This window comes from Pseudopipra pipra, chromosome 1, assembly GCF_036250125.1.
Source record: "Pseudopipra pipra isolate bDixPip1 chromosome 1, bDixPip1.hap1, whole genome shotgun sequence".
Lineage (NCBI taxonomy): Eukaryota > Metazoa > Chordata > Aves > Passeriformes > Pipridae > Pseudopipra > Pseudopipra pipra.
In genome coordinates, this window is record NC_087549.1 from 77,636,470 (window position 1) to 77,664,240 (window position 27,771).

General features: G+C 33.3%; 1 protein-coding gene across 13 annotated transcripts in view; it reads right to left on the reverse strand.

Moving 5' to 3' along the window:
• Positions 1-27,771, reverse strand: part of CDH18 (cadherin 18) — a 501,066-nt gene that overhangs the window by 63,143 nt on the left and 410,152 nt on the right. For all 13 annotated transcript variants that reach the window (XR_010432152.1, XM_064662041.1, XM_064661985.1 and 10 more), the window contains 2 exons: positions 11,003-11,170; positions 1,888-2,075 (listed from right to left, as the gene is read on the reverse strand). Coding sequence is in view for 12 of the 13 variants with exons in the window: in XM_064662041.1 (XP_064518111.1) it covers positions 1,888-2,075; positions 11,003-11,170 (356 nt within the window). In the remaining variant the exon portion in view is untranslated. The remainder of the gene's footprint in view (positions 1-1,887; positions 2,076-11,002; positions 11,171-27,771) is intronic.

Genomic DNA, 27,771 nt, shown 5'->3' on the forward strand with positions numbered 1-27,771 from the left:
CTTACATGGGTAGACTATCAAACAAATTCAGCTTGAAACCAAATCTAAATCAAAAGAAATTGCAGCACACAGAATATAAAATACTTATTAAATTGCATATAGAATCTGAACGTAAAAAAAAAAAAAAAAGAAAAAAGATCACTTTTTTGTACTGTAAAATGGAATATTATATCTGAGGAAGTAATTGAGCTATTCACACCAATTTATGTAGCTTTAAGAGCTGAATTTCTGCTCAACTGGAACATAACATTACCTAAGCAAAATGTACCCCTTCTTGTCTTGATGGGAAAATGATTCAAATCACTGTAGTGTATGTATAAGAATAGGCAACATATGCTTTTGTCGTATTCTGAAACGTAGTGAAAATTTCTCTGAAGCTATTTTGTCTGCCGAAAGCAGTAAGAAATGTGATTTAACACATTTTTATGTGTTTTTCATGTTTTTTTCTTTCTGCTTCATGTTCCCAATATGCATAAATGTTGTAGTTAATGAACAGTAGCCATAATGAACTTTTAAATAGAGTACAGTGCTCATTTTGAAGAAGAAATAACAGGTTATGGCATTAACTACATCAGGGTCACCAGGAAATAAGTTCAGTAGTATAAAAAAGACAGTTTACTTTTTTGTGGTTGAAAGAAGCAGGTATTACACAACCTTTATAAGAGACACTAAGCTAAAGATTTTTAAGATACTGGAAGAGACAGAAGCCTTTTTTAAATCATCATAAATTATAAAAATAACATTTCCTTTAGTTACAAACTATTTTTAAGATGTTATATAAAAATGTGCATAAATATATATATATCTGTTCAGAAGCAATATAAACCGAAACATGCATTATGATAGTTTTTATTTTATGTCTTTTCTCACATTTTCTCTGGATTTCATTCCTCTAACCATTAGTAAACCCCAGAATATGTACTAGCAAATACATAATCACTTATACTTTTTAGGCTATATGGATACAATTGATGTCTACAAGACAGTAACAAGTCCACATGAGAATTGTTAATTGACATTTGTTACACCAAGTGAAAACTGAAATCAATAAATTTTCGTTTGTTGGAAAGGTTTTTTAAAAAATCTTAAGTATAATAACCCATATCCCTGGGTTATTATAAAATTAAATTTAAATCTAGTCATATAATATTAGCATAAGTTGGCAGACACTTCAAGAAATGTCCACCATGTTCCTAGTTCAGAGGACTTAATACGGAGATGAAATTATCTATGGAATTAGATTTATGTATTGAATTCAGTTAAGAATGAAATTAAAAGGCAAGAAAAATTGATAAATAATGGTTTAAAAAGACTGGGACAAATAGAGGGAATTCATATAAATGATAACTGTATGATTGCTTGACCAGTAACATTTAAGGTCTTTATCACAATACTAAACCATTTAGATGTTAGCTTTCAAGTAAATCAAAGAATAACAGTCTATGAAAACTGAATTACACATCATTACCACAGAAAAACTTTCTATGTCACTATTCAAGTAGTTTGGGGACAACAGTACAACTTTCAACCAAATTTTACTTCTTCCAAAGAAATTTAATATAAAAAACTATCAGTCAGAAAAAGTGAGCTATCTTAATTAAAATTCAATAAGGTTTTTATAAATCAGAGTATTATAAATATTAGATAACACCATTAAAAAACACAGAGGGTTTAAATAACTGTTTCTTTCCTTGAATTTCTTTTCTTCCTGCCTTTCCTGAAAAGATTAAGTGTCTCTGGGAACAATATGGAGAAGCTTACATTGCTGAAGTTCATGACTCTATAGGTTTACACAGTAAAATATTTTTGTTGTGATGTCTGCTTATTCAGCACTCAACATTATATTTTAATTACATACACAGGAAATTTCTGAAGTCTATGGCTTACCTTCTTGAGGGAAAGAATTCCTTCCCTTGTTTCTTTGTCAGTAGATATGGAGAATACCCCAGAGCCATCGCCATTTATAATTGTGTACTTCATGTCTGCGTTGGAACCAGTGTCTGCATCATTTGCTTTGATTTTCCCAACTGCTGATCCAACTTGAGCTGACTCGGGAACATACAGTTGATAATGTTCTAAGAGGGGACAAAAAACAACAGCTTAAAGAATTTTTCTCCAATAATGTTACCATTGTGATTCTGAAAACTACCAGCACTGAAAATGAGAACATACATCCAATAGGTGTGCACATCATTCTTACTCCCTACCTAAACAATGCCGATACAAATGCCTTTTTAACAGTCTGACGAGTTTAGATCACAGTCCAATCACCAACACAGAAAAGAGAGCAAAGTAACTTCTGTTATTACACATCTTCTGAAACTCTACAAAGTGTCTTTTATGTTCCTCTTAGGCATTCTGTGGTAGGGAGCGCAGTAGTGCAAAACTGAGTTGCAGGACAGCAGAAAAGCAGATTTGAAAGTGGATATATGAAAGCTAACATGTTGTTACATTTTGCTGAGTTTAAACCAGCTAGCATGACTGCAGAGGTGCTCTTGGTAAGCATGTAGAGAAAGAAAGGCAAAATTTACATTGAATTCAGAGGTTAAACCTGAATTATGGCAGAAACCAACCACTGGCTGGCTGAAGAAATTATGAATCTACAGAATGTGCAGTTGTAAATTGAATGAATGTCATCACTAAAATATGGCTAACTCTATAGACACAGACAGAAGATTCCTAAACCTATTATTTGTGCAATACTAGTCCATAATACTTATAAACAAATAGTAGTGTGAGAAGGATGGATGAGAGCATTAAACTTTGTTAGTCCAAAAGGAAAGAGAGTTTTCCTAGGAAAACAAAAAATAAGTTATCATTCATAAGGGAAATCTCAAGGAAAATAAGAAATGTCCTGCAGAACAAGACAAAAAGTATGATTTGCCATGCAAAAAATAAAATACCAACACTGATGTAACGGGAGAATTACTGAGTTTAATGAAAACGTATAGTTAATACTTTGATGCAATTCTCTGATATGCATATAAAAGCCACCTACACAAATTTCCAAATAAATGATCTGCCATGCTTTGTGCTTACAGATGATGTCAACTGATATTTTTGTATTGCTGGTTGCTTTATTTCCTACATAAAATTATAGTAATGGGATAATTTACTTATTGTTAGAACACATACAAAATGTATTCTTTTGACACTTTTGCTCTGATTAATTATTTCCAAAAAGGGAAAGGTTGAGGCCATTAAGGATATGTTATATAATCAAGACACTTCAGGAACTGGATGTGTTATATCTCATATGACAGGGTGAACTAATTGGAGACTTCCAAATAGCTTATAGCTAGTTCAAATATATCTGCATGACACTCCACTCTGCTTTATAATCACACCCCAAGTGTTAGCCATCTGTTTCAGAAAATCATTTTACTGATACCAGCTTGAAACATTCTTAAATACTAAAACTTCAAGCAAAACAAATATTTGAAATTACTCATTAATTATCTGTCAGTATTTGTAGAACTGAAATGTTTCAAAGAAGTAAATGGAGTTAAAAGAAAACTGTTAAAAAAATAAAAAATGTCAGATCACAAGGTCAGAAATGTCTTCCAGCTAGTATATAACCATTACTTCACAGAGACAGCCTGAAGATGTCTCGTACAGACATGAGCCAAATAGATAAATAGAAACACTATCTAAAACAAACAAACATAGAGGATAAAATTCAGCAATGAGAAGGTTAGATAAACTGTATTATAGACATGTATTTAGGCTAGTGGTGAAAATTAGAAATGTTCTTACTAAACACTAATCTCTGTAAACTTTATTCCTACTAAGAGGAACCAACTAAAGGCTCAATTGAACACTGGAACAGGCTCCCCAAGGAAGTGGTCACAGCACCAAACCTGACAGAGTTCAGTGTTTGGACAACACTCTCAGGCACATGGTGTGATTCTTTGGGATGGTCCTGTGAAGGACTAGGAGTTGGACTTGATGCTCCCGATGGATCCCTTCCAACTCAGCATATTCGGTGATTCTTTGAACGTTTTCTTGGGCATTGGATAAAGGAAGTTTGATAATCATTATAAAATGTGGGACGTGCATGCTGTGAATTTATGATTCTGTATTGTAAGCTATGAGTCTGTCTCAATCCTGTAAAAAAATTCATTGGGAAGATGGGAGCCCTGGGGATCAGGTATCATCAGTCTATACCAAAAGTCTTCCGCCAAATCTGCCCAAGTTGAACAAATTGTTCCTTCCAGCATCACAGACTTCCAGGAGCTGTTGTAAACCAGAAATTTCTTTGGGATGGTCTAATTTTTTCTAGAGGAGCTGCCCAGTTTCTTATGGGTCAAGAATCTACAGAGTTTGATTTGGTTCTCAATTTTTATAACATTCGTTCGGATGCATTCTCATGAAACGAGGAAATTAATACTCTTTCCAGATAATGTACTGTATAGGACAGTTATACCACTTTGCAGGACTTTAACCTATGAAAATTGAAACATTTTTCAAATGCGTATATGTGATCTTCATCTTTTAATAAACTTTATGGCTCATCTGTAATTATAGTAATATAGTAAATATAGTAATTATATTATCTGTAAAAATAGTACAGAAAGAATTTGTTTATCTTTAGAACAATTTACTTTCATTTCAGTTAGCCTATGGGCAACCTGCAATGCTGTTATTTACTCTCAGAAAAGTGATTTCTCTGTCCGAACCTCTCAAAGAAAGAATTATGACAATATTTAATGAAAATCAATAAGCATATTATTTGGTTTATTTCATTCATTAATCTATTTTGTTGATAATTTTGGCTTACTTTTATAGGTTATAATTTCTTCTTGAACAGTACGAATTACCTTACTTAACAAAGGAAGGGACAAGAGGTATAATACTGAAGTAATAGAGAAATAAGCAAGTATCTAGCCTTCTTGTTACTTTTTTATCCAAGGTATAGTTTAACAACATGAGGATAAATACTACTTGGTGATGAACCAAGAGATGTGTTTATCACAGCTCATATGCTAATGCCTTTTTCTATCTACTAGTAAACTGATAAATTCAGCGTCTCATTGTCTTAACATAAAATACCACTGTATCCAAAATGTATATCAAAGTGCTATGTGAAGAAAGTTTTCCTTGAACTTACTACCTAAATATTCATTCATGAACCAAACTGATGAGATATGGAGAACAAGGAACAGTGAGCCAAGCTTGAAGCCTGATGATTATGAGAACAAAATTCCAATTAAAAAGTAGTTTTACAGGAATCAAAACTGTGGCCAAAAATATTTGATTTGGTAATTAGTCACCCGAATAATGGGTTGCATGGGACAATACCAGCTTGGAAAAAGCTGGTTAGTATGCTGGAGGGCAGGGCTGCTGTCCAAAGGGACTTGGACATGCTGGAGAAATGGGCTGACACAAACCTCATGACACTCAGTGATGGCACCAGAGGAGAAATAATGCCATTCATCAGTACATGCTGGGGACAGCCCATTATAAAGCAGTTTTCCAGAAAAGGATGCGAAAAGGACCTTTTAACACTTTACTAGACAAGGCTCTTAGCAACTTGGTCTAACTGAACCTGCTTCAAGCAGGGCTTCAGGTCACATTGCCTTTTCAAGTCTTACATGAACTTATGATCCTGTCATTTATGAAAGTATGTCTTACATTTTACTGCCTACCATCTTTGATAAAACTAAAATGGAGCTCCAGCTGTGGATTGTGCTTAATCTTCCTTGGTGGCTTTGTTTGAGAAAGTTATTCTGCATTCACAGAGCTTCTTGTTTTCGTTAAATGTAATAGATTAATCTGGATTTCTCTTTTGAGACTGCAGTTTTAAAGAAGTCTATTTCTCACAGTATGTCTTGGACATTTGTCACATCTTTCTGTACTATGCTTATTTTTAATATAACAAATCCAATTTTAATCCATCATCATTATGAATACAGCAACTTTTATGATTCCTGCAGCTCAGTCAATTTTATATCTACTGTCCTTGATCTGAATATCCTTTTTGATGCTGATATCTCTTTCATACATCTAGACTAAGAAAGAAATTTTTAAGGGGTATGTGTGGCTTATTCTTCTTCCCTGACACAAAAACAATGCTTTTGCACTTTCTAAAAATGTTTGAAGCATAAGTGAAGTTACTTCTTATTTGCAAATACAACACTAAAACAAACTTCAAAACTCAAATCCTTCAAAATTTGTTTGCCTTGAAACTCTGGAGAACATAGCAATCTTGGGTCAATTTAGAAAAAAAACCACAAACATTCTTCTTCAACGCAATAGAATGCATTGGCTGGAACAAGACTTGTGCACCCCCATGCCTCTGCTTTTTACAATCCCAATGTAAACCAGAAGTTATGGTTGTGATTAAGATTTTAATAAGGGTTTATGTTCCATGACACTTTGCCTTTAGAGACAGCAACTAAAAGTTCTTGAGAACTTTCTGACTAGTTCTCAGAGATTAAAAGTGTTCTGACTTCTTGTAAAAAGTGTGTTGTTTATGCCACTCATAGGTAAAAGCAGAAAGATAAAGAAAACTGGGTTTCCTGGATTTTCAGAAGTACTTCCTGTAGGCATTGAATACCAAAATATGCATTTTCTATGCAAAAAGCACTGGAAAAACAACATCTACACTCCATAATCATTGTTAATGGGTAGTTTAACAGCTGGATGTGATCTCTAGCACTGTCTAGAGAGACTGTACACCAACTGTACTCACAAAGGAAATGTCACTCACTGGTCATTCACTTTGAAACCTGAGCATATGTTTTATAAACACAATTAATTAACTAATTAATTGTTCTAAAAAAATTGGAACAAATCTCCCCCTTTAAGAATGTGTGAGGAGCAAAATATTTTTTAGCAGTAAAATTGTGTGACTATTATAAGAAAACGTAATAGTTACAAAGATAAGAAGTGATGAGCATGAAATACAAAGAAGACATTCCTCTAATTATAATGAAAAAAAATCTTAGTAAATTAGCAACAAATAAATGTAGAATAATTTCTATAATGAAATATTTTCTAATACTACCTGGATACTGGATCAGTGTTGGACTCATCATCGTCAGGTAGAATCACAGACTCATAGAAGGACTTAGATTTGAAGGGACCTTAAAGATAATATGGTTTTAACTGCCCTGCCATGGGCAGGGACACCTTTCACTAGACCAGGTTGTACAGAGCACCATCCAACCTGGCCCTGAACACTTCTGTAATCATTTTAACTCAATAGTCTCCAGTAACTTTTTTTTAACCCTTGTCCAATTTCAGACAACTCTAACGAAAGAGCAGAGCCCTAAAACACATTATGAGTCCACAAGCCTCTTAGCACTTACTGGGTGAATAAAGAAAGACCTGCTAAAAGAAAATCAGAAAAAATTCTGCTTTACTCATCTCATTTGGCAGGATCCAAATGGTAAAACAGTAGGCAGATAGCTCTGAACTAGTCACCACAATAGGAGAGAATGTCACCACTAGTGAGAGGATGCTGATGGATTCATATGGAAATTATAGGAACTGGATATACTATGTGGAACTGGGGATACAGACAGGACCACACTGGAGTATGGATTTCAAAAGAAAATGAATAGCAGATACTTTTGCACATAATTATCTAATGAGTCATATTAACAAGGCTGGATAATAGACACCTTCCTAGCACTGAACGGAGTTAATGTCTACTTCTGCAATATTCCTATTTAACACGACTTTGTACTTTTCATACAATGACATTGTAAAAATCTAGGCCAAACTATGCATCTACATAATTTCACATTATATTTACATACTACCATGAAACAATCAAGGTTCAACAATCAAGCTATATGAAAAGTGTTTTAAGCCATGACTTGTGTTTAAATCCTGCTTTATCCTGAAAAACTGAGCTGGATGTATCAATCTACAAATTAGACTCTAGACAATAACTACATAATAACACAATAACTACAGATCTCCTACACACTGGCCAGAATATAATAATTAGCACTTGATGTACAAAGCGTGTCGGTTGAAGCATCTGTCTAGTGTGATGGTCTTGATGCAATCAGAATCTCTTCATATTAAACAAAGCAAAACACACAGAATTTATTCATCTTAAGCAAGACCAGAAAGAATTAATGAAGGAAAAGTATACAGAATATTTTGATGTCACTCAAGGCTGATAACAGTGTCATCAGTAGATGGAACATCTATCAAATTACTGAAATAAATTTTTTACTTTGATATTAGGGCCCTCAGTCATCAGCCACATGGATCCATCAGTGGTAAAACTAACAAGAACAGAGAGATGCAAAAATCTTCCCATGTAGAGCACTGTCTGTCAGGTTACGTTAAATAGATAGTTCATTATAACTCATCTCTCTAAAGAAAGGAAAACTGTGATGATGAAAAAAAATAAATCAGTATTATTCAAAATGCACTGAATTAATTGATGAGCAAAATATATTTGAGGTTTCAGGCTATTCTCCTGCTGATTTTGCAACCCCTTGCCTACTTTTGAGACAGACTAGTGTGTTTTGCACACAGAATTTTTCATCTATGTTTCTTATTACAGTAATGTTTATTAACGACTATGTCAGAACCGCAGCCATCAGACTGATAAAATTATGCAGTCCTGTTTCACATTATTCCTTCTAGATTTTTTTTATGTTTTGGAAAACTATAGCTCTTTTTTAGAAATTTCTTTGCAAGAAAGTCAGCTATATTTAGAGTAAGCACAGAGAAAAACAAAGTAAATTCATTTAAGCAGACATATTTACAACCTTTATTTCTAAGTCTTAAGTAGGGTTTTAAAGGGTTTATTTAGGGGGAAAAATCCTGCATATACTACTGCAAATGCATGTCTAATGACCAATGATCTACCAAAGCCAGAAAGGTACCATCTTTTAAATACATATAATAAAGTATATTTCTAAATAAAACAGCTAATAAAGGCATCAATCAGATGTGCTTCTCAGCATGTTCTCAAGTAAGCTACTCATACAGTTAGAACCAGATTCAAAACTCAAAAGTATGGTAACGGAGAAAAAGAAACTAACCAAAAGAAAGTCTGTGGTTTAGCTGAGGCTCAGCCTGTCCCAAGGGTTATACACTCGATATGTGCAGTTTTGGTTAGCACTTCCCTTGAATTCAATTCTGAATGTGACAAACCTCAGTAAGTCTCATTTAGCATTCCGTCTAATAAGGAAATTGAAGAGAAATTTAACTGAAAATTATGGCACACAAAGAAAAGAGAAGAAAAATAAACAATGAAGTTATTTCTGTTAGTGCAAGACTCGTGTATTATTGTAATAGTTCATGATGCTACAATGGTCTTTTTTAGATCAACTATACTTTCATTCTCTATTACTGACATATAGCTGCTGTTCTTTTGCAAGGGGCTTAAAATATATTTCTTGAAACGGAGTAAAAAAGCAATGTCATTCATAGCTGTGGTATAGAAATCCTCTGTAAGGAAAGAAAACAAATGCTTGTACTCTACAAGACTTGTTCTAAAATAATATTTTATGTTAAAACCAATAAATATTAAAATAATATTTTTTCTCTGTTAAATAAAAAGTTTTCATTAAATGTGAAATGATGTTTTGTGGTTTTCAACTTTATTATAATCCCTTAAAATGTATAAAGTATAACTTGAATATTTTATATTTTTTGATTTTTAAAAAATAATAATAAAAATAAAGAAATATATATACCCATGTACGTTTCTGCTGGCCAGTCAGTTTGATATCCAGACCCTCCCATTCAAAATAAAAGAGGCCAGTTTTTGATACCTGATATGTAGGGATTTGTTTCTGCATCCATTGAGTCTGAAGAAAATTTATGACATTTCTTCTACTTTAGCTCATTTAGATGTTAAATCTGTTCAAAGATAGGCCTTACCTTTTGCCTTTCCAATAGTTAGAAAGTATTTAATAGAATGATGGATGCAATGAAAATTCTGTGGAACATGAAAACATGTTTTCATGTGCTTCTGAGGCACAGAAAAAAATATTCATTTCTGCAACACTTTTAATAAGCCTACATACTGTTTGGCCAGATTTTATATAATGTGTATTGCCAGGGAGCTTTGTTTTTCCGTGGAGCTTTGTGGTCTCTACTACTTTATAAATCTTCTAATTCAAACAGCTTTATGCATTTCCTAGTGGATGTACCTATAGCTACCAGTCCATTATGTTCTACAACAGCTCACACAATGTCTGAGACCAGATTACAATATTCTTTTTGGCCCTGAGCCATCATGAAAAGGAAACGCATTTACATTTCAGAGGATTTTTAAATAAATTGTCGACTGAATTCAGAATTCCTACAAGACCCCAGCTACTGTGTCAGATCAATCTGCATCCAATAAGTTGGATAGAAATTAATTTCTTAATAGTGGTAATATTAAGATATTCTAGGAGTATTCTAGTATATATTCTTCATATGGACATGTGATAACAATACTTGACATCAACATCACCAATTCACTTAACTAGAATAGAGGCAGACTCCATCAGAGCTTAACATCAGGGAGAAACAGCTTTTGCCCATCTGTAATGTAATAATTGATCTTAAAGGTTTACTTGGGTATAGAGAAAGAAACAGAAGAAAAAAATTGATGTATGTGTATGGAAGCAGCCAAAGGCATGCTAGATTAAATCTTTTAATGCATTACCTTTTGTTGTTATCTACCATAGGATTAGCATCATTCCCTTGTGGGATCAAACACACAGTTATTGGAAAACACATTCAACAAGGACTGGAGAATAATCCGCACATGACAAGAGTATTCCTTTGTCACCTATCTCACTCTTATCCAGTGGTTAACTGAAAGATGTCTTCACTGGTTTCAGTATTCTAGCTATGTCATCTCTGTGGTTCATCTAAAAACACTGCAAATTAAAAAATATTTGTGAATCCAAACACCTCCCAAGCTGTCTTCTCCCCATGAATTTGACTGCTAACTGGATTTCACTAATAGCTTCTCACTTCACTGAAAATCAAAATGATTTTCAAATCAGTTATATGTTGAAATTGTACATACTCTGAGGAAACCTGGGTGGATTGTCGTTGACATCAGTGAGTGTGATATTTACAGTTGTTGACCCTGACAGCCCTCCGACCTGCCCAGCCATATCTTTGGCTTGAATGACAACGGAATAATGCTCTCTGGCTTCCCTGTCCATGTTGTGCAAGGCAGTCCTGATGACTCCTGTGAGGGAAAGAAAACAAACAAACAAACAAGTCATCAGAATTAGCTTGTTCAAACAAGAGCAAAGGCTGGGCATAACCATTCTCTTAAGCTGTCTTTAGTCGTTTGTGTCATATATATATAAAACACAATGCCAGATGCTGCTAGAAAATCAATTTGCTTGAGGTTATAGAGAAATCAAAATAATATTTATTGAATCAATTATTATACTACCAAATAATTAATCTAATTTATAAAACATTTCTAGCTCAAATATACATTGCCAAAATACCAGTGTTTTCTCACATATTGTAACTGCTTAAATAGATATTTAAAAGAAAAAGTAATGAATGGGAACTCTTATTCCACTGAATAAGACACAAATTGTTTTTTAACAAAAGGTAATTTCTTATTTAAAATATGACATACTTCTTAAAACTACCCAAAAGCTAATTTTTCTTATTTGACAAATCTCAAAAAAGATACTTTTGTATTTAATATATGTCAATCATGTAGATTTATGTTCATAAGTGTGACTTAACTAATAATTGTCTGTAAACTAAAAGATAGGCTTTTAATTGGTTTGACTACAGTACAGAGAGAAAATCAAAATTGAATGAGCCTAAAATTCTATCCATTATTATCTAACACTATCAGAATTTTTTTTTCACAGTTAGTTAATTATACGTGCAGAAGCAAAGATTAAAATAAAAGTAGGGACAGTCAATACTGTGGGCTCAGTTTCAGTTAGTGGACATTTTTCACCTATGATGATGCCTTTAAATTAGGCCCTGATAATTTCTTTGATCACAGGCTGACAGAAACATCATGGAATTCAATAAAGGGAAATGTCAAGTCCTATGCTAGGGAATCAGCACATGCTGTGGACAGTCTAGCTGGGAAGGAGCCTTTCAGAAAATGATCTGGGGTGGTCCTCAAGTTGGACATGAGCCAGCAATGTGTTCTCGCAGCAAACAAGGCCAACAGCTTTCCAGGCTGTATTATGAAATGCATTGCCAGCAGGTCAAGGGAGGGGATCCTTTTCCTCTGCTCACCATTCATGAGGTCAAATCTGGAGTGCTGGGTCTAGTTCTGAGCACACAAGTACATAAAAGACATTGATAGTCTGGAGTGAGTTTCATTGAAATAAATAGAGAACTATGAAAATTTATAAACATTATATTTTCAAAGAACTAAGGTTTTAGCTTAACTTGTTTTGGACTCTTAAAGTGAGTGGTTGCTATAACCAGTAAGAAAATATACCATAGCATGATCAAATGTTGCTTCCGGGTAAATTTTAAACATGCAATAGCTAGTAAAGCAAAGCATCTTAAGTAGAGCCTTACTCTTCTAGACAATTTTCTGTACAGTATGATCTCAAGTTTTTTGACCCCCAGAGTTTCCGATAATGTAAAAAATGGTTTCCAGAACATTACTTTTCCTGTACTTTAAGATTACTTTCTATGCATTTTTTTGTGAAACCATTTAGCCATTATTACATACAAAATGGAAATTTTCATGTAGCTTATGTCATTGTTTCCATTCTATTCTGAAAACAAATCACACATAAATTAGTAGATCTATCCACAGAGAATAATATTTTAAATTATTTTAACACAGTTTTGCACTGTAAGTTCCTTTCCATCAGAAGTGTAGATTTTGGACAAGCTGACTAAAAATAGTATACAAGTCTGTTTTAGTTCATCAGTGCTTTTTTCCTTAAAATGATACAGTTTGAAACAGATCTTTTTTTTGGAAATTGTGGCATGGTATGTTGAAATTAACCACAACTTATACACGTTGTAACACAAATTTGTGGAGGTATTTGGAAAAAAGAAACTGATATAATTTATATATACATTTTCATCAAAAGAAATATTCACAAAATTTGGCACTACTGTTCTGAAAATTCATTTTACTGAAAAATAGGAATATAGGAAAATATTAGAATTAAGAATGTCATGCTTTGACATTTTTCAAATAAATTGCTTCAGTTTTTTATATTGACACCAAATGTATCGGAACATTTCATGCTTATGCATATGCATGTACGAAGTATGGGATTTTTAGAACCTTCCATTTCGATTTGAAACAGACCAAGTGTTACATAGGAGAACATCTGTCTTCTGTACTATCCTCATAAATACACTAGTCACATTTCTAAATTAATTTAAACAAGCAGAAATTCCTCTGTATTATGATTACTTTCCTCTTCTTTTTTGCTTCAAAGACTGTGATACTGAATCAATGCTTATAGATAACTAATAAGGATTTGTGGATGACTAATCATTTGACCTCTCTCACTTGCAGCAGGTTCTGAAAAATCTCTTTTCTAAAAATGAGTAAAGAAAATGAGCAAGTTTTTGGTTTCCAAAGCTTATATTCAAAGTTTAGAATAAGAAAACTAGTTTTAAACTTTGATGTGCTGAAGGCAGGACATAAGGGAAAATCTAGTTCCCTCTCTTTTCTTGGATGCATGTATATTTATACATCCTAAAATCATAAGATCAATATGAAGTATCTAACTACCGTGAGGATCCTAACGCTTTACCTTTGTCACTAGTAGCTCCACCAACTGTTCTGGCAGTATAGCACTAAAATCACACTCAATTTCAGATTTCTCTCATGATCCCAAAATGTGTAAGGAGAACTTTCTTATATGTCTTTTCCAATAAGACAATATTACATGCTCCAGCAATTTCTTTAAAACTAGGAATTGCCCCTGAGTATATGCTGTATACTTGGCAGGAATTCCTATAAATCCCATAAGAAAATGGGAAGTTCATCTTAAGAAAGATATTTCTCTGAATAAAACAATAAGGAAAAAAAAGTTAAAAAGAAAATTGTCACAGGCTTTTTAAATTTAAACACAACCTTGATTTTGTCTCATATTTATTAGGCAACACCGTGACCCTGTTAACTGAGCACTTTTCAGCTATGACTTTAATATTTATTCATCTTTACTAAGAAAAGAAAGCAAGAAAATAAAAACAATCAAGACATAGACATCATTGCAGATATAACTCCATCCTGTTTCTTGTATTAAGTGAAGAATTTTTACAGTTTGACTATTGTGTCAAAAATCACATACAACATATGGAAGGCTGTATCTGTTGGAACAGACTTGAGAAGGATGTACAATTCTGGACCTCTGCCCTCACAAATGGTCATACCTATTTCTATCTTAAAATTGTGACAGATGTTTTATCCCACATGGAAGGCTCTCCCAGAACACAAATTTTCTTCTAACTTCTTTTCTACATCTATTCAGCTCTAAATCACACCAGTTTTGGAGGGTTTTTAGTTTTGGTTTTTTCTGTGACAATTTCTATTTGAAATATGACATGAAAATTACCTAGTTTCCAGATAAGACTTTAACACCAACTTTTCTTATTAAAACATTTTTATTTTTTATACAAAGTACATGTTATTGGCAGATTCATCTATAAATGAATAATATTTCCTCCAGTGATATTTCCAAATAATTGAGACCAGAATTACTACAGAACCATAGAATATCTTAAGTTGGAAAGGACAAAGGATCCAGTCCTACTCTCTGCTTCTCACAGGACTAACTAAAACTAAACAATATATTTACTAAGTAGTTTTACTACATAGTACTATTAAATTTGATTATTCTACTCTGAAGGAGAAAAAAAATACAATTTTTGCACTTTAACACAGATACTGAACAAGTCAGCAGATACATTTCTTTACAGTCAATACCTTCTTTTCCCCAAGATTTCTGTAAGACACTTCTACGGTCTACAGCATCTGACAGTGTGTTATATTGTCTCTTTTAGCATTCTATGAAGAACCATTTTACTTACATACAACAAAAGCTACAACAGAAGGTTCCACTGTGACTGAGATCATAAAACTCAAGACTTTAATTAAACTGCAGACAAATATCAAGGAAATGTCTGCCACAGCCAAGTGCCTAACTATGCATTTACTGAAGTATTTAACTATGTAGTTAAATATCGGTCTGGTACTCGAAATAATTTATCTTATTACATCCACAAAATAAGAACTCATTTTAAACTCAGTAACCACAGCTTAGTCCTGCATGATATCCGAATGGAATTGCCCCAGAATAAAACACGGTATATTTTAAAGTTTTGAGCTCAAAGGTTTTCTATCTAGTGGGGAAAACACAACTCCACTCTGATAACAAATTAATTTATCATGGGGAAGTAAGTTTTTTTTGTTTGGAAAATCTCTATTCCATTGGATCATGAGCCTGGTCACTAGAGATTTGATGAAGAGCTACTAGATCACACTAGATTCCCCATATTCTAGTTTTTTATATATCTGTCTTGTCATGATCATAGCCAATAATGATTCAAATATAATTTTAAATATCTATTTAATAACCGATTAAATGTGGGATTTTACAATCCACTGAGGGATGTGAACTATTGCAGATGATGATTTCATTAATATTATTTTTATTTTTTGAACAAAAATTCTATTTTTGTCACTGCTTTGCTCTAGGATATGTATCTAGCTTGTTTTATTGTAATTTAATATTCTCAATATATTGTATATATTAAAATACATTTTAAAATCTAATAATATTCTACTTTGAAGGAGAAAAAAAATACAATTTTTACACTTTAACACAGATACAGAGCAAGTCAGCAGATACTTCAAAATAAACTTCAAATTTAGAAGTCCCAATAGACTTTGACTAAGACTCGTGATTTAGTCCAAATCATAACTGTAAACAGAAATGTGCAATACAAAACTTCTGGTCATACTCCACATTCTGAATACTTCTATAACTAAGATATTTTAATCTGGGCCCTTGAGTCAGATCTGCTTTATATAAGTAATATTATACATTTTGTTCCTTTACAGGGACATCACTAGCTACTTCATGGCTAAAAGTCATAGCATTATAGAAATGATAATTAGTGGTCAGTTTTCTTCTCTGGTCATGATAGTATAGCTATAGTACTGAAAGGCAGCCATTTCTTAAGGAAATTTATCATTGAAATGAAATACATGAATCCCTCACATGAAGGCAACACTTAAAGACAACTGTTAAAATATGGAAATAGAAAAAAAAAAGTATATTTTTAAAACAAAATAGTAAGAGTTCTTAAAGAATTAGTAAGATTTTTTAAAGAAATATGCTAGAATAGCATTCATTTGGTATTAAAAGAAGGCAGGGGATTAACCAGACTGATTGTACTACAATGAATGAACCCAGGAGAAAAAAAAATTCTATTTAAATTACTACTAGCAAATATAGCCTTCTCTGAAATCTCTATGAGTAATAGACTGAAATTGCAAAATTAAAAAAGTCTTATGCTGAAGCCTCCTAAATTAAGGAATTTGAATAAAGCTTCTTTAACTGAGTGGAAAATACAGCAATTTATGTGGCAATTGCATGGATGCCAAATGTAATCACAGCACCTTCCCCTGTTTTCATAATTCAAAGCATAATCAAATTAATTTAGAATTTGCTGCCCTGTCACCTCCCAGAAAGAAGACAAGAAACTCTAATCTGCAATACACAAATGGTGCAATCAAAGGAGTTTGTTATAGAAATATCATTTCAAACAGCCATCCTGTTTGAGAGCAGGAAGCTCTCATTTTTTTCTCTTCCAATGGCTAAAGCATATGTAGATGTATATCAGGTTTGCCACCTCTGATTTAGTCAGTATGGTTCATAATTTTTCTAAGTACATTTCGCTCAGCCTCATGTAGGTTGATTTAGCCATCAGGTCATTATTATCAGAGATGATTTTCTCCTGAAGCGTTGTACTTGCCCCGTTGTCTTCAGCTCACTAGAACTTCCAAATCACTGGATTTGGAAGGGATATTTTCTGGGTTTAGTGGCTGGGGATTGTTGGTTTATTCCACTGTGAGTGTTGTCTTTCCTGTAAGCATCAACTTTTCACTTTGGCCTAGATGTTTGCATCAAACTTTTCAGCAATTAGACATTAAAAAAAAAAAAAAGGTGGGTTTTTTTTTGATGCAGGTCTCATTAGCTAGTCACAACTTAAACTCTCTTAACAAACCTAAGTCTCCTGTAGCTCTATGTGGCTGTAAAGAAACAACTGTCTTTTCATTTGTTCTTCTGAGCTATACAGATGTGGTTCTACTCTTTGAGAACCTCTATGGGGTTGGACCATAAACATGAGTTTACATACACGACTCCAGTTGTGTCTGGCAGGCTGTATAGCTGCAACTTGAAGTACTATGTATAAATACATTTTTCTGTGTTTAAAAGTAGCAGAGTAACAGGAACAGTCAGCAGAAATGGATCAGAATAAGGCACTGCTGTCATAGTAACAATTAAGTAAAATACAATTGAGTAGATTAAGTTGAATCCAGCAAGACAAAGAGTATCAGTTCTTCAAATATTTTCTAGTCCAAGAAAAGCAGCTAATATAACCATCTACACAAAACAGGCATGAAATGGACTATAAGAAAACAGGTGGTCTTCAGTTTCCAAAAGTATTTTCAGATTCTGTAAAGGAAGTTGGGGAGGGATGGAGCGGGGAAACCACTACCTGGGAGCCTGAGAGGTGGTCAGTAGAATCACTGGAAGCCAGAAACCTAGCTATTTTCTCTTCTATTTAATAAAACCATCATTTTTTCCCCCAAAGACATTACTACCAATCACATTATATGGCTTAACACCTATTTAACTACAGTGTGTGTAATAATGCAAATCCTCAAATTTTAGATTCTTTTTAAGCAACAATCCATACTTGGAAAGAAATCTATGTATGGCTTGGATTTTTAGTCATTTATGCAACCTGATCCATCCACAGCTAAAATAAGTTCTTTCAAAACTCCAGGATATTCAAGTGTAATGGTTAATTCATCTAACAGATTTACTATTAATAGCTAAATGGGATCACCACATCTCCTGTAGAACTCAAGCCACTAATTGAATTAGCACTGTACTGAATCTAGTAATTTGATTTTGGCTAAAGCGAGTCCTTCTGAAAGCATGTAATTTTGAACTGAAGTGATCAAGAGGTAGAAAATATTACATATTTCCTTGGCTGAATATTCTATTCATTCATCATAAAGTCAGAGGTCTGCCCTTTATTTGATAATGTGCACTTTCAATTTCAAACTGTCGACTCTTGTTTCCCTCTTTCAGACTGACTTGTATTAGTTCACAGTATTTCTCCTTGTGAAGATACCACTATATTCTTATGAAGCTACCCTTTTTGATAAACTAAATAGGAAAAAGTTTTCACTCTACAGCCTTTTCTGCCATTTATAGTGTTATTTTTGTTTTTCAGCCTTTAAAAATTTTGTAAAAAGTACAGGAAAATAAAATTAATATTGATATTTTAATAATGTTACACACACACACACACCCCAGAATCAATTTGTCATGTAAATTTAACCTCCCCAATCTTTCTACAATGTATATAAAGAATCAGTCTAAGGGTTGGTTGGTTGGTTGGTTATGGGGTTTTTGTGGGTTTTTTTCACTTTGGTTTGGGTTTTTTTGGTTTATTACACCCTCACAAACTTGTGACTGTTTTAATCTTAGTTTACATAGTTACAGTTCTCCTGGATACATTCTCACCCTTCTCTTGCCTAATTGTAAGACTTTCCATTTATTGCATTGAGTGTCGCAGTTTACAAGCAATCTAGGCTATTTTACATAATGGACTGTTCTCATATTCAATCATCATTCTGTATTTTTTGTGTCATCCAAAAACTTTATCGACAGTAGTCTTGAGTTTCCTTTTAATTTACACAGAAAGAAGTTGAATAGAGTTGGTCTTACACAGATCCCTGTAAAGCCCTGTTGGAATATTTTCCTTTCATGACAGTTCTGTCTTGATGATAACTTTTTTCTACCTCCTAGGTAGCCAGTTCATAGCCATTTAATATGTGCTTTGTTGCTACTACTTAATGCTATCTATTTACCTAGAATGGCATGTGGCATGGCAGTTATCTTTTTCAATATGACTTGTCATTTCATAAAACAAAGAAATCATGTTTGTTTAGCATGACCCATTTCCCAAAAAGACATCATTGCTCTGTCTTTTTTTTTTTTTTTTTTCTTTTCATGGCTAAATTCTTTCTCAGCTCCTCTATTTTCCTTTTTACTGTTTGCCTAAATTTGCCAGCCTCATGTTACAGATTTCTTTAGCTTGGTCTTTCAGAAAACTGACACACATTTTCATTCTACAAATTTCCTTATCTACTTCTTTTTTCAGGGAGAATCTACTAACCTTCCTAGTTTTGGGACATTACAACAATTATATTTCCCCATAAATTTAAATTCTGTTTCTAAAAGAGTCAACAGTTCAGGGAGAAAAAAAAGGGGAAATTCTGCCTTTTTTTTTTTTTTTTTTCAGATTCTGAAGACTTCAAAAAAGAACTAATTCCTCAGAAATTGCTTATCAAATGTTATGTCCTGAAACTGTGCTAGTAGTTTCTATTAAAGTACAAATTGCATATAAGTTATGTGACTATTTCAGACAGCAAAATGGAGTTAAGTGCTCTTTCAAGCAAATCTTCTACCTGAGTGGTTTTGACCTCTTCTAAAATTGTTACTCCATCACTGAACATTTTAATTTTTTTCCACACAAAATTGTTGGAGATGTGGTATGGAGAAGTAGAAGAAAGCCTTAAAGACAGACTGTGAATAAAAATAATCTTGTGTCTAGTAGGACTACTGTAATTTTCTGCAAAATTGTCATGATGAAATTATTCAATTTTAGCAGAAGATACTTCAGTGGTTTTGTACATGAATCCTTGGATTTGAATCTGAATTAGTGTCATTTATATAGTTCCGGAGAAACATGTGGTTAGGAGCAAAGAGGGCTCAGTGGTCAGATTATCCAGCTTGAGCAACCCACTCTGATGTGTTCCTGTTAATGCAGTAGGCATGTGTCTCAGATAAAGCCGAATGGGATAAGCCTGTAGCAATATGATGCAGTTGCTGTGTTGAAAATGTATTTTCCTTTTTTGACAATTCAATTAAAATGTATTTTAAAAACAATGAAGGATCTGTACCTAATGGGGGCAGGGGGAAGGAATAATTGCTTAAAGATGGCAACAAGTTGAAATATGATATAAAGTATTAGGTTAAGATAGTTATTAGACATACCTAGATACAGATATATATGACTGACATATATCTTAATGTTGTCTAGTTATTGATGACTTCTCCACAACATTTTACTTGTCAGGTAGGCAAGCAGAGGAACCAAGTAAATGATGTCATTGTGAAGGCAAGGGCAAAGTGTGCTGGAAGAGATGAAATTACTCTTAAGTTCAATTTCATCAGATATAAACTTCTTATAGGTCTATTTAATCCTTTGTAAGAAAGAACAACCTTATGACACATGACAAACAAAACAATTAAGTAAAAAGGGGATGCATTCAGTAACCTCTGAACATAGCAGATGGGAATTAAGTAAATGAGTCTTCTCAAAGGAAATGATATTTGACAAGAAAGAGCTGAAAACTGTCTGAAAACTAACTACTTTTATTCACAAGCTTGGAAATACTGTTCTCTTAAAATAGAATTGACTGCCGGTAATAAACATTTCTTCTTGTAATGTCACATACCTTCCAACTTACACAAAAATATATTTAAAATATAGCTTGAATGAAAATGACAAAAGAAGAGCAGCTGAAGGTTAAAGCTTCTGCTAGTATTTCACTCATAATACAAAGCTCCTTATTCCTTCATAATGAGAGAAAATAAAGATGGAGCCACAGACTTGACTTCACATCTCTTGCCTACTAGTACTGAAATAGGCTTTCATACAAATTAAACTTTTTATCTTTAATAAGTATATAATAATGTATCTAAATGGTGACAATTAACATAGTTGCCTTTTGAGTAATACTTTGGTTTCTTTTCAAAGTAGATCATCTTGATAAGAGGTCAAGAAGAGAGACAATGACTATAACCCCTTCCTTCCAAATAGGTTTAAATTGGTGTCCAGCTAATTAAAAAATTGAATACAGCATACAGTCTTGAAAAGATTCCACACTTGGACAAAATCTCACATGATGACTAATTTAATTACAACTGACTGACAAGGTCAAGACATATAATTCAGATAACCTGTTAGTGAGAAAGCTTGCTTAGCCAACAGACCAAGCATTTGCATGCTGATTGTATTCTTTTCTCTCTGTGATACTTACCTGTTACATACTCGTGAGCATTCTGTTGAACTGCAATGCTTAATTGACCCATGCATAACATGTTAAGGACCTTACAGCAGTATAGCATAATTTATAATTGTTGTAAGTCATTTAGAGTGCAACCTTACTGAGCATTTCAGTATGCTTATTTGTAAAGTGTCCATGAAATACAAGACTGGTGTCAATATGGAAATGTGAATAATTTTTTCCGTGTATCCTAGATACCTGAACTACGATGAAACCAATTCTGCTTGATGTGTAACAATAGTGGCCACACAAGCTAATGTCTGTTCAAAGCAAAACTATTAAATTCAACAACCAGCAGAATACCATCAACAAAAAAATTCTTAGTTGTGGAAAGTGCTTTTGTGCTAGATTTAGCATGTCAGAGTGCAAATACATATACACATACGTACATGTATATATGTTACAATAACTATGAGTAATTGGTTTATTTAAAGGTCCTTGAAAGAAAAATTCTAGAAACAAAATATTATCGTAATATTTACCGGAAAAGAAAAAAATTAATGAACAAAAAATTTATAAATTCATTGAAATCTTGGTATTTGTATAAAAATCCCAATCTATTCATGGAATAAAAAATATTAGTTCAAACTCCGCATAAGAGAAAAAATACCTAAGAACTGCACTCTGGATAAACAGAATGCTGACTAAGAAACCGTGACAGATAACAAACAGATATTTTTGAATGCTGAAAATGTGTCTGTGGTAGCATTAAGTGAACCACAATTTTTGTAACTTTCTGATGCATGCAAAAATGCTGAAGATGTTATATAGATAACATTTAAAGGAATTCTATTTTAGAACTTCTGATACATGTTCAAAACTGTTATTTTCTTTTAAAACCCAACATCCACAAAATCTTTGTGTATTAGGTGACATAATAGGCAGCTATTGACTTCTGCTGAGATTCAACCAGGATTTATTGACCTGAGAGTTAGATATTGATTTAGTCAGAGAAAAGATAAATCTCTACCTGAAAGTACAATAAATCTTTCAATTGGCTGAAAACAGAAGTCTTTGATGTTTCTTTGTTACATGTACACTGCTATCAAGAAAATGACTGCTGAATTACTGGTGTAGCTTGTTGAAAAGTGGCACCCTCACACTACAGTGAATTAAAAAACTTCACAATCAGGTCACACAAAACATAAAATATGACCACTCCATGACAAAACTCAATTTTATAAAGTTGTTGCTCTTTTTGAGGGAATACATTATTCCACAAGGTGCTCAATCTCTGCTGTACAAATTAACATTGAAGACCTCTTGATTTGGAAAAATGTATGTTTGCATTTGAAATTTTTCTGGATTTAGACAAAGCACAAATTTGAAAATACAAGCTCTGACTCTTAAAAGCTCTTACTGGAGCAAGACTTACTTAGGAATAAGTTGGCATACAATTTGTTTTCAGTACTGGAAAAGCCAAGACTTTATCACAGATCTGACCCACAATGAGAAGCTTTTCTAGTGCAGATTATGCAGCTATTATAGCCTGCTTGTTTGGAACTGTCAAATATTTTTCTTTCCCACCCTTCTTAAGGTCTTCTTAAAGTACATACATGATGAAGGTGAGCAAGACCTCATATTGTCAGTCTTGATATGGTATAAATCCAGGTTCTTCAGATCAAGATAATGAAGTTATGCTGATTGACATTGGTAAAGAATCTTATCTTTTATTTTTAGGCAAAAAGCTTCTTACTACAATTAGGACTAAGTTGTCAGTCTAGTAATCTAGTTGATGAGTTTTCGCTCTGCAGGTGTTACTGGTGACGGGAGCTCATAGCAGGGAAGAGTGTCTTACAAGAGCAAGTTTAGTGTTACAGTTCTGTAGAATCTGGATAATAATTTCGTTTTGTTTATATTTTAATGTTTATGAATCACAAGTGAAGAGTAAAATATACATTTGATTCAGTGTTCTGAGGTCAAGAATAGGATAGATAGACAGCAAGCCTATTTTGGCCTTTTGCTTCCTCTTAGGAACAGGCAATTAAATTTGAATCTCTCTACCTCTACTTCCAATCCTACATTTTCTTTTGTGTTTAAATTTTATATTGTCCAGAGTCTTTTACCATCTTGTCTTACCGGAGAAAGTTCAACATACAAGTGAAACCCATTATCTGCTATAGGATCACAGTGATGCTTGAATATAAAACACAGAATAATTACAGAAGGAAGCTTTGTGAGCGGTGCATTTCTACTAATGAAACTCTCATGGAAAAACTTAGAACTGCCTCTTCTGAGACAAGCTTTAAGTAAACCAACAGTGCAAGTGTGAAATAAAATTTCGACTTCCTAAAGCTCAGCTGTTATAAATTAATCCAAATATTGAAAATTAAATAGATCTAAGTCAGGGGATGCCTACAAAGAACTATGCTTTTCCTGAATCTAGGATGGTTATTTGCAAAACTTATTTGCGGTAACTCTCAGGAAAATGAAAATAAAAATGAAGCATGCGCATTTTAAGGAATTTCATATTTGAACAAATGGCATGGCTATTTTCTGCTGTACTCTAGTAGATCTTCTGTTTATGTAAGAAATAATAACTTCTAATATATAATTGACCATAAAGTGACAATGGTTCAGAGTAGCTGCTTTAGTATTAGTAGAGGTTACCCATTTACGTCAACAATATTTTCTTAATTTTGATTAGAAACTCTCCTACACTTGTAAAATTCACTTTTAGTGAGGAACACTTTCCTGTGTATGGGACAATCTACTGCTTGAGCTCAAAGGATATACTCTCCTAAAAAATTCTTTTAAATACTTTCAAAGACTTAGTAAAAAGTTGTATTCTGATTGTTAGGAGACCAAAAAGTAAACCTTAAAAATATATTTTGACATGCATAAAACTTTCACATGGTGATCCATAACAGTGATATAATATCACTTGGGGTTTTTAGGAACTGTGTTGCAGGAGCCATTTACAGAAATATTGGACAACAGACTTTTATTACCCTTTCTAAAAGATTTCATTTATCAAAGGAAAATTACATACATATCCTCAGAATCTTGAGATAATTTAATGGTTTATACATGCATAGTTTGCAAAGGACACAGCTATATTGCTCTGCTTTGAACAATTTTTATTCTTTTTAAGAACAAGATTTTAGAAATTTCCAAAAGCCATCTAAAAGCATTAGTCTATTTTTGTTCTAATTCTTAAAAAAAATTAAAGCCCTAGTAAAATTATTTTCTTAAATGATAATAAGATAATATAGATAAAAGGTGCAATTTTCAACCATAAATGCCTGAAAACAGTCCTTTAAAAACATGGCCTGCAATTAAGTGTGCCCACTTATCCCTGAGAAATCAGCCCTAACCCTGGGCAATGAAATTTCAAAACATTGTTTTCATCCTTAGCTTCTTCTATCTATAAAACTGATTATCAGAAGAACAAAAGATTCAGTCTTGCTGTGTAAATCAGGGGACAGTGATTAGACCAAGGAGAAACAGGGGTTTGGTCATTTATTATTTCCTGGATAATGCTACTTATGAACTATTGATAATTTATGACTGCATAAATAATATCAACAAATATCAGAACATTTAGGACCACAGTCCAAACAGTCCTGTGTTGGCCTATCATTTGTTAGTCAGTTCATCTTCCCCATCAGTGCTAGTTGAGAATCTAGGACTTCCATGTCCTGGGGCCTGAATGAAAGTCCATGACAAACCTACAGCTTCACAGACCATGAGATGAACTATTTTCTGCACAGAGTTTTGACCCAGAGCTCCTTCCAGTTTTTACATGCACTATGTATCATGATGCACAGCAAATACTTAAGGATGATTAGAAAGCAGCCCTGGCCATCTGGCTCCAGAGCAGCCCCTTTGACCCATAGCTATACTCCCTTCACATTTTCAAGATCTAGAAAGGTGCTGTTAAGAGTATGACTGCTATATAATGTATGTATGTAATTCATACAGATTACATTAAATTCATACATCTTGATTTCAGGAAAAGTGCTGGAGTTTGGAGTCCAGAGATACACTATGTCTTCCCTTGCAATATTTGTGGTTGTGGTTCTGTCCATTTTACAAGTTCTCACTATTTATTTGAACTTTACATACCTAACACAGAAGGAACCTTTTTTAAAGTTATTCCAATTCCACATAAGTGTTTTTAGGCACATTTTTGAAAGCTATATCTAGCAAAGGACTGAAAACATGTCTGTGACAATTCTGCATAAACACCATGAATTCTCATAAATCTGTCAAAATGGAATTTTTAATATTCTGTTGTAAGACTATTGTTATTATAAAAGCATATAAAAAGACTGACTTGTCAGCACTGGGGATTTATGCATTAAATTCATATTCTATAATGGCACAAAGAACATCTTGGTAATTATATATCTGTTTAATGAGTTTAGTGAGTGGTATATTCAAAGGGACATACTGAGTAAATAGTAAGAAAATATATGAAGGACTTAACCTTCTCTCAAACTTCAAAAAGAGTGTAAATATTTTTTTTAAACTGCTAGCCCTGCAATTATGAAGTCTGAAAGCTATGCAAGGTTTTTCTGTATTTGTGACTCATTATTAGAGCTGCACTTTCTCTGCAGGAAATATGGCCCATTTTTAATGGTGCAAAATGGAAAACAAACCAATACACCATTATAATATGCAGATATTTTAATGGGCAATACCAAGCAAAGTATGCTGTCTGGTGTTCTAGAAGTGCTTATGCAAATGCCTGAGAATTTCCACCAACTTTCAATGTCCTTCAGCTTTACTCTGAACAGTTCTAAATAACAGAGGATTGCCTGTGAACACCTTATTCAGGAAAAGAGCACATTTCAAGAAATCCACTGAAATATTCTGAAACACTTTAGTATAGATTTTTCTTCACATAAAACTCATTAGGATTACTTAAACACTGCACCAGGTCAACAAGTGTGATTATTTCTGCATTGTTAAAAGGACTTTTTCTTCTTGTATGTTTTCTTCTGTGGCTACCTATTTTAGTTTGCAGCATGGTGATGTTTCCACTTCCCTGCTTCTGAACAATAAAATGAGTTTAATACTTCCATGAGCTTCTATGAGCAACAAGAATATTGGCTATAGCATAGAAATGTAAGAGCTATCAATACCTTATCCAAAAAGGACTCATCCAAAAAAAAGAAAGAGGGAGAGAAAGAAAGAAGGATATGCTCCTTTCGCACTGTGTATGCACATATGTGTGTGTGGGGGTATGTTGAATTCCCTCCTCCATCCTTTTGAATTGAGGAAAGAAAGATTATGAAAGGAATACATTTATTATATGATCTTCTAGACTCCAATTTTGAAATTAATATAAATTAGAATTTTACATGGAAAAGAATGGTGCAAAACTTAGAAAAACTTACAAAAAAAAGGACAGATCTCTAATCCCATCCTGAGGTTTTTTTCAAGCTGTGTTCTGTGTACCTGCCTGAAATTTTGTTGTGACAGGCTTTAAGAATTCTGTGCATTTTTCCAATACACAGCAAATCTAAACAGCTGATGCTTCCAGTGAGATGTCCTATATATCCAACTTTGGATTTACTACATCCGTATTAAACAGATAATAGATACCTACACAGCCAGTTACATGTATCTAGGAAATAAAGAGATCTTCCACTGTAAATTGTCTTTACATACTCAATAGTTTGGTGCATCCTGAAAGTGATGAACTTACTGACCATTGATCAGAGCAACTACAGTTCGTATATGTAGGTGTCTAATACAGATGAATATATATTTCTGGAAATGTTAGAGAGAAATAAGAGACCCTGTCCTCCGCTGAGTAAACTCTGTGTTTACTGTCTCCTAGTATTTCCATATTTTGTTCTCTACCTCCTTTTCCAGAAATTCATTTAGCCCATTCATTCAAAGACAACTCAGGAGCAAGTATGCTCATTCCAGGTTAGACTAATCTTGCATCTTGAGAGAATACTCATTTAGTCACCTCAATAGCTCTTGGTTAATTTTTCTCTGTTATGTTATAGACTTAAAAATAATAGAAAATTTGAATTTCATATTTTTTAATGAAAGTTACATTTTTTTCCAGAAAAAAACCCAAAAAAACCCCAAACAACAAAATTAGCTTCACTTTCCTCTGAGCTAAGGAATGAGTATTTCACTATGAAAATCACTCTGACAGCAGTGAAAATAACAGTCACTATCATCCCCCCTCCAAAACATTTATCAGCCTGAATTAATCTTTACTTTCTACATAAATACAATCTATGAGGATATAATTTTCAAGCACTAAATCTTATTGCTGTAAAGGGATCTTCCTAAGTATAAAATAAAAGAATCATGGAGAAACAAGTTCTCCTGTCCTAAAGAAGGATAAACTATATTTGAAGCATCAACACATGTTGATCTAACATGTTTTAAAGACATCCCCTAAGAAAATTGGCATTTCTTAACAGGCAATGCATTCCAGTGCTTTAAAAATCTCATTATAATTTTTTCCAATG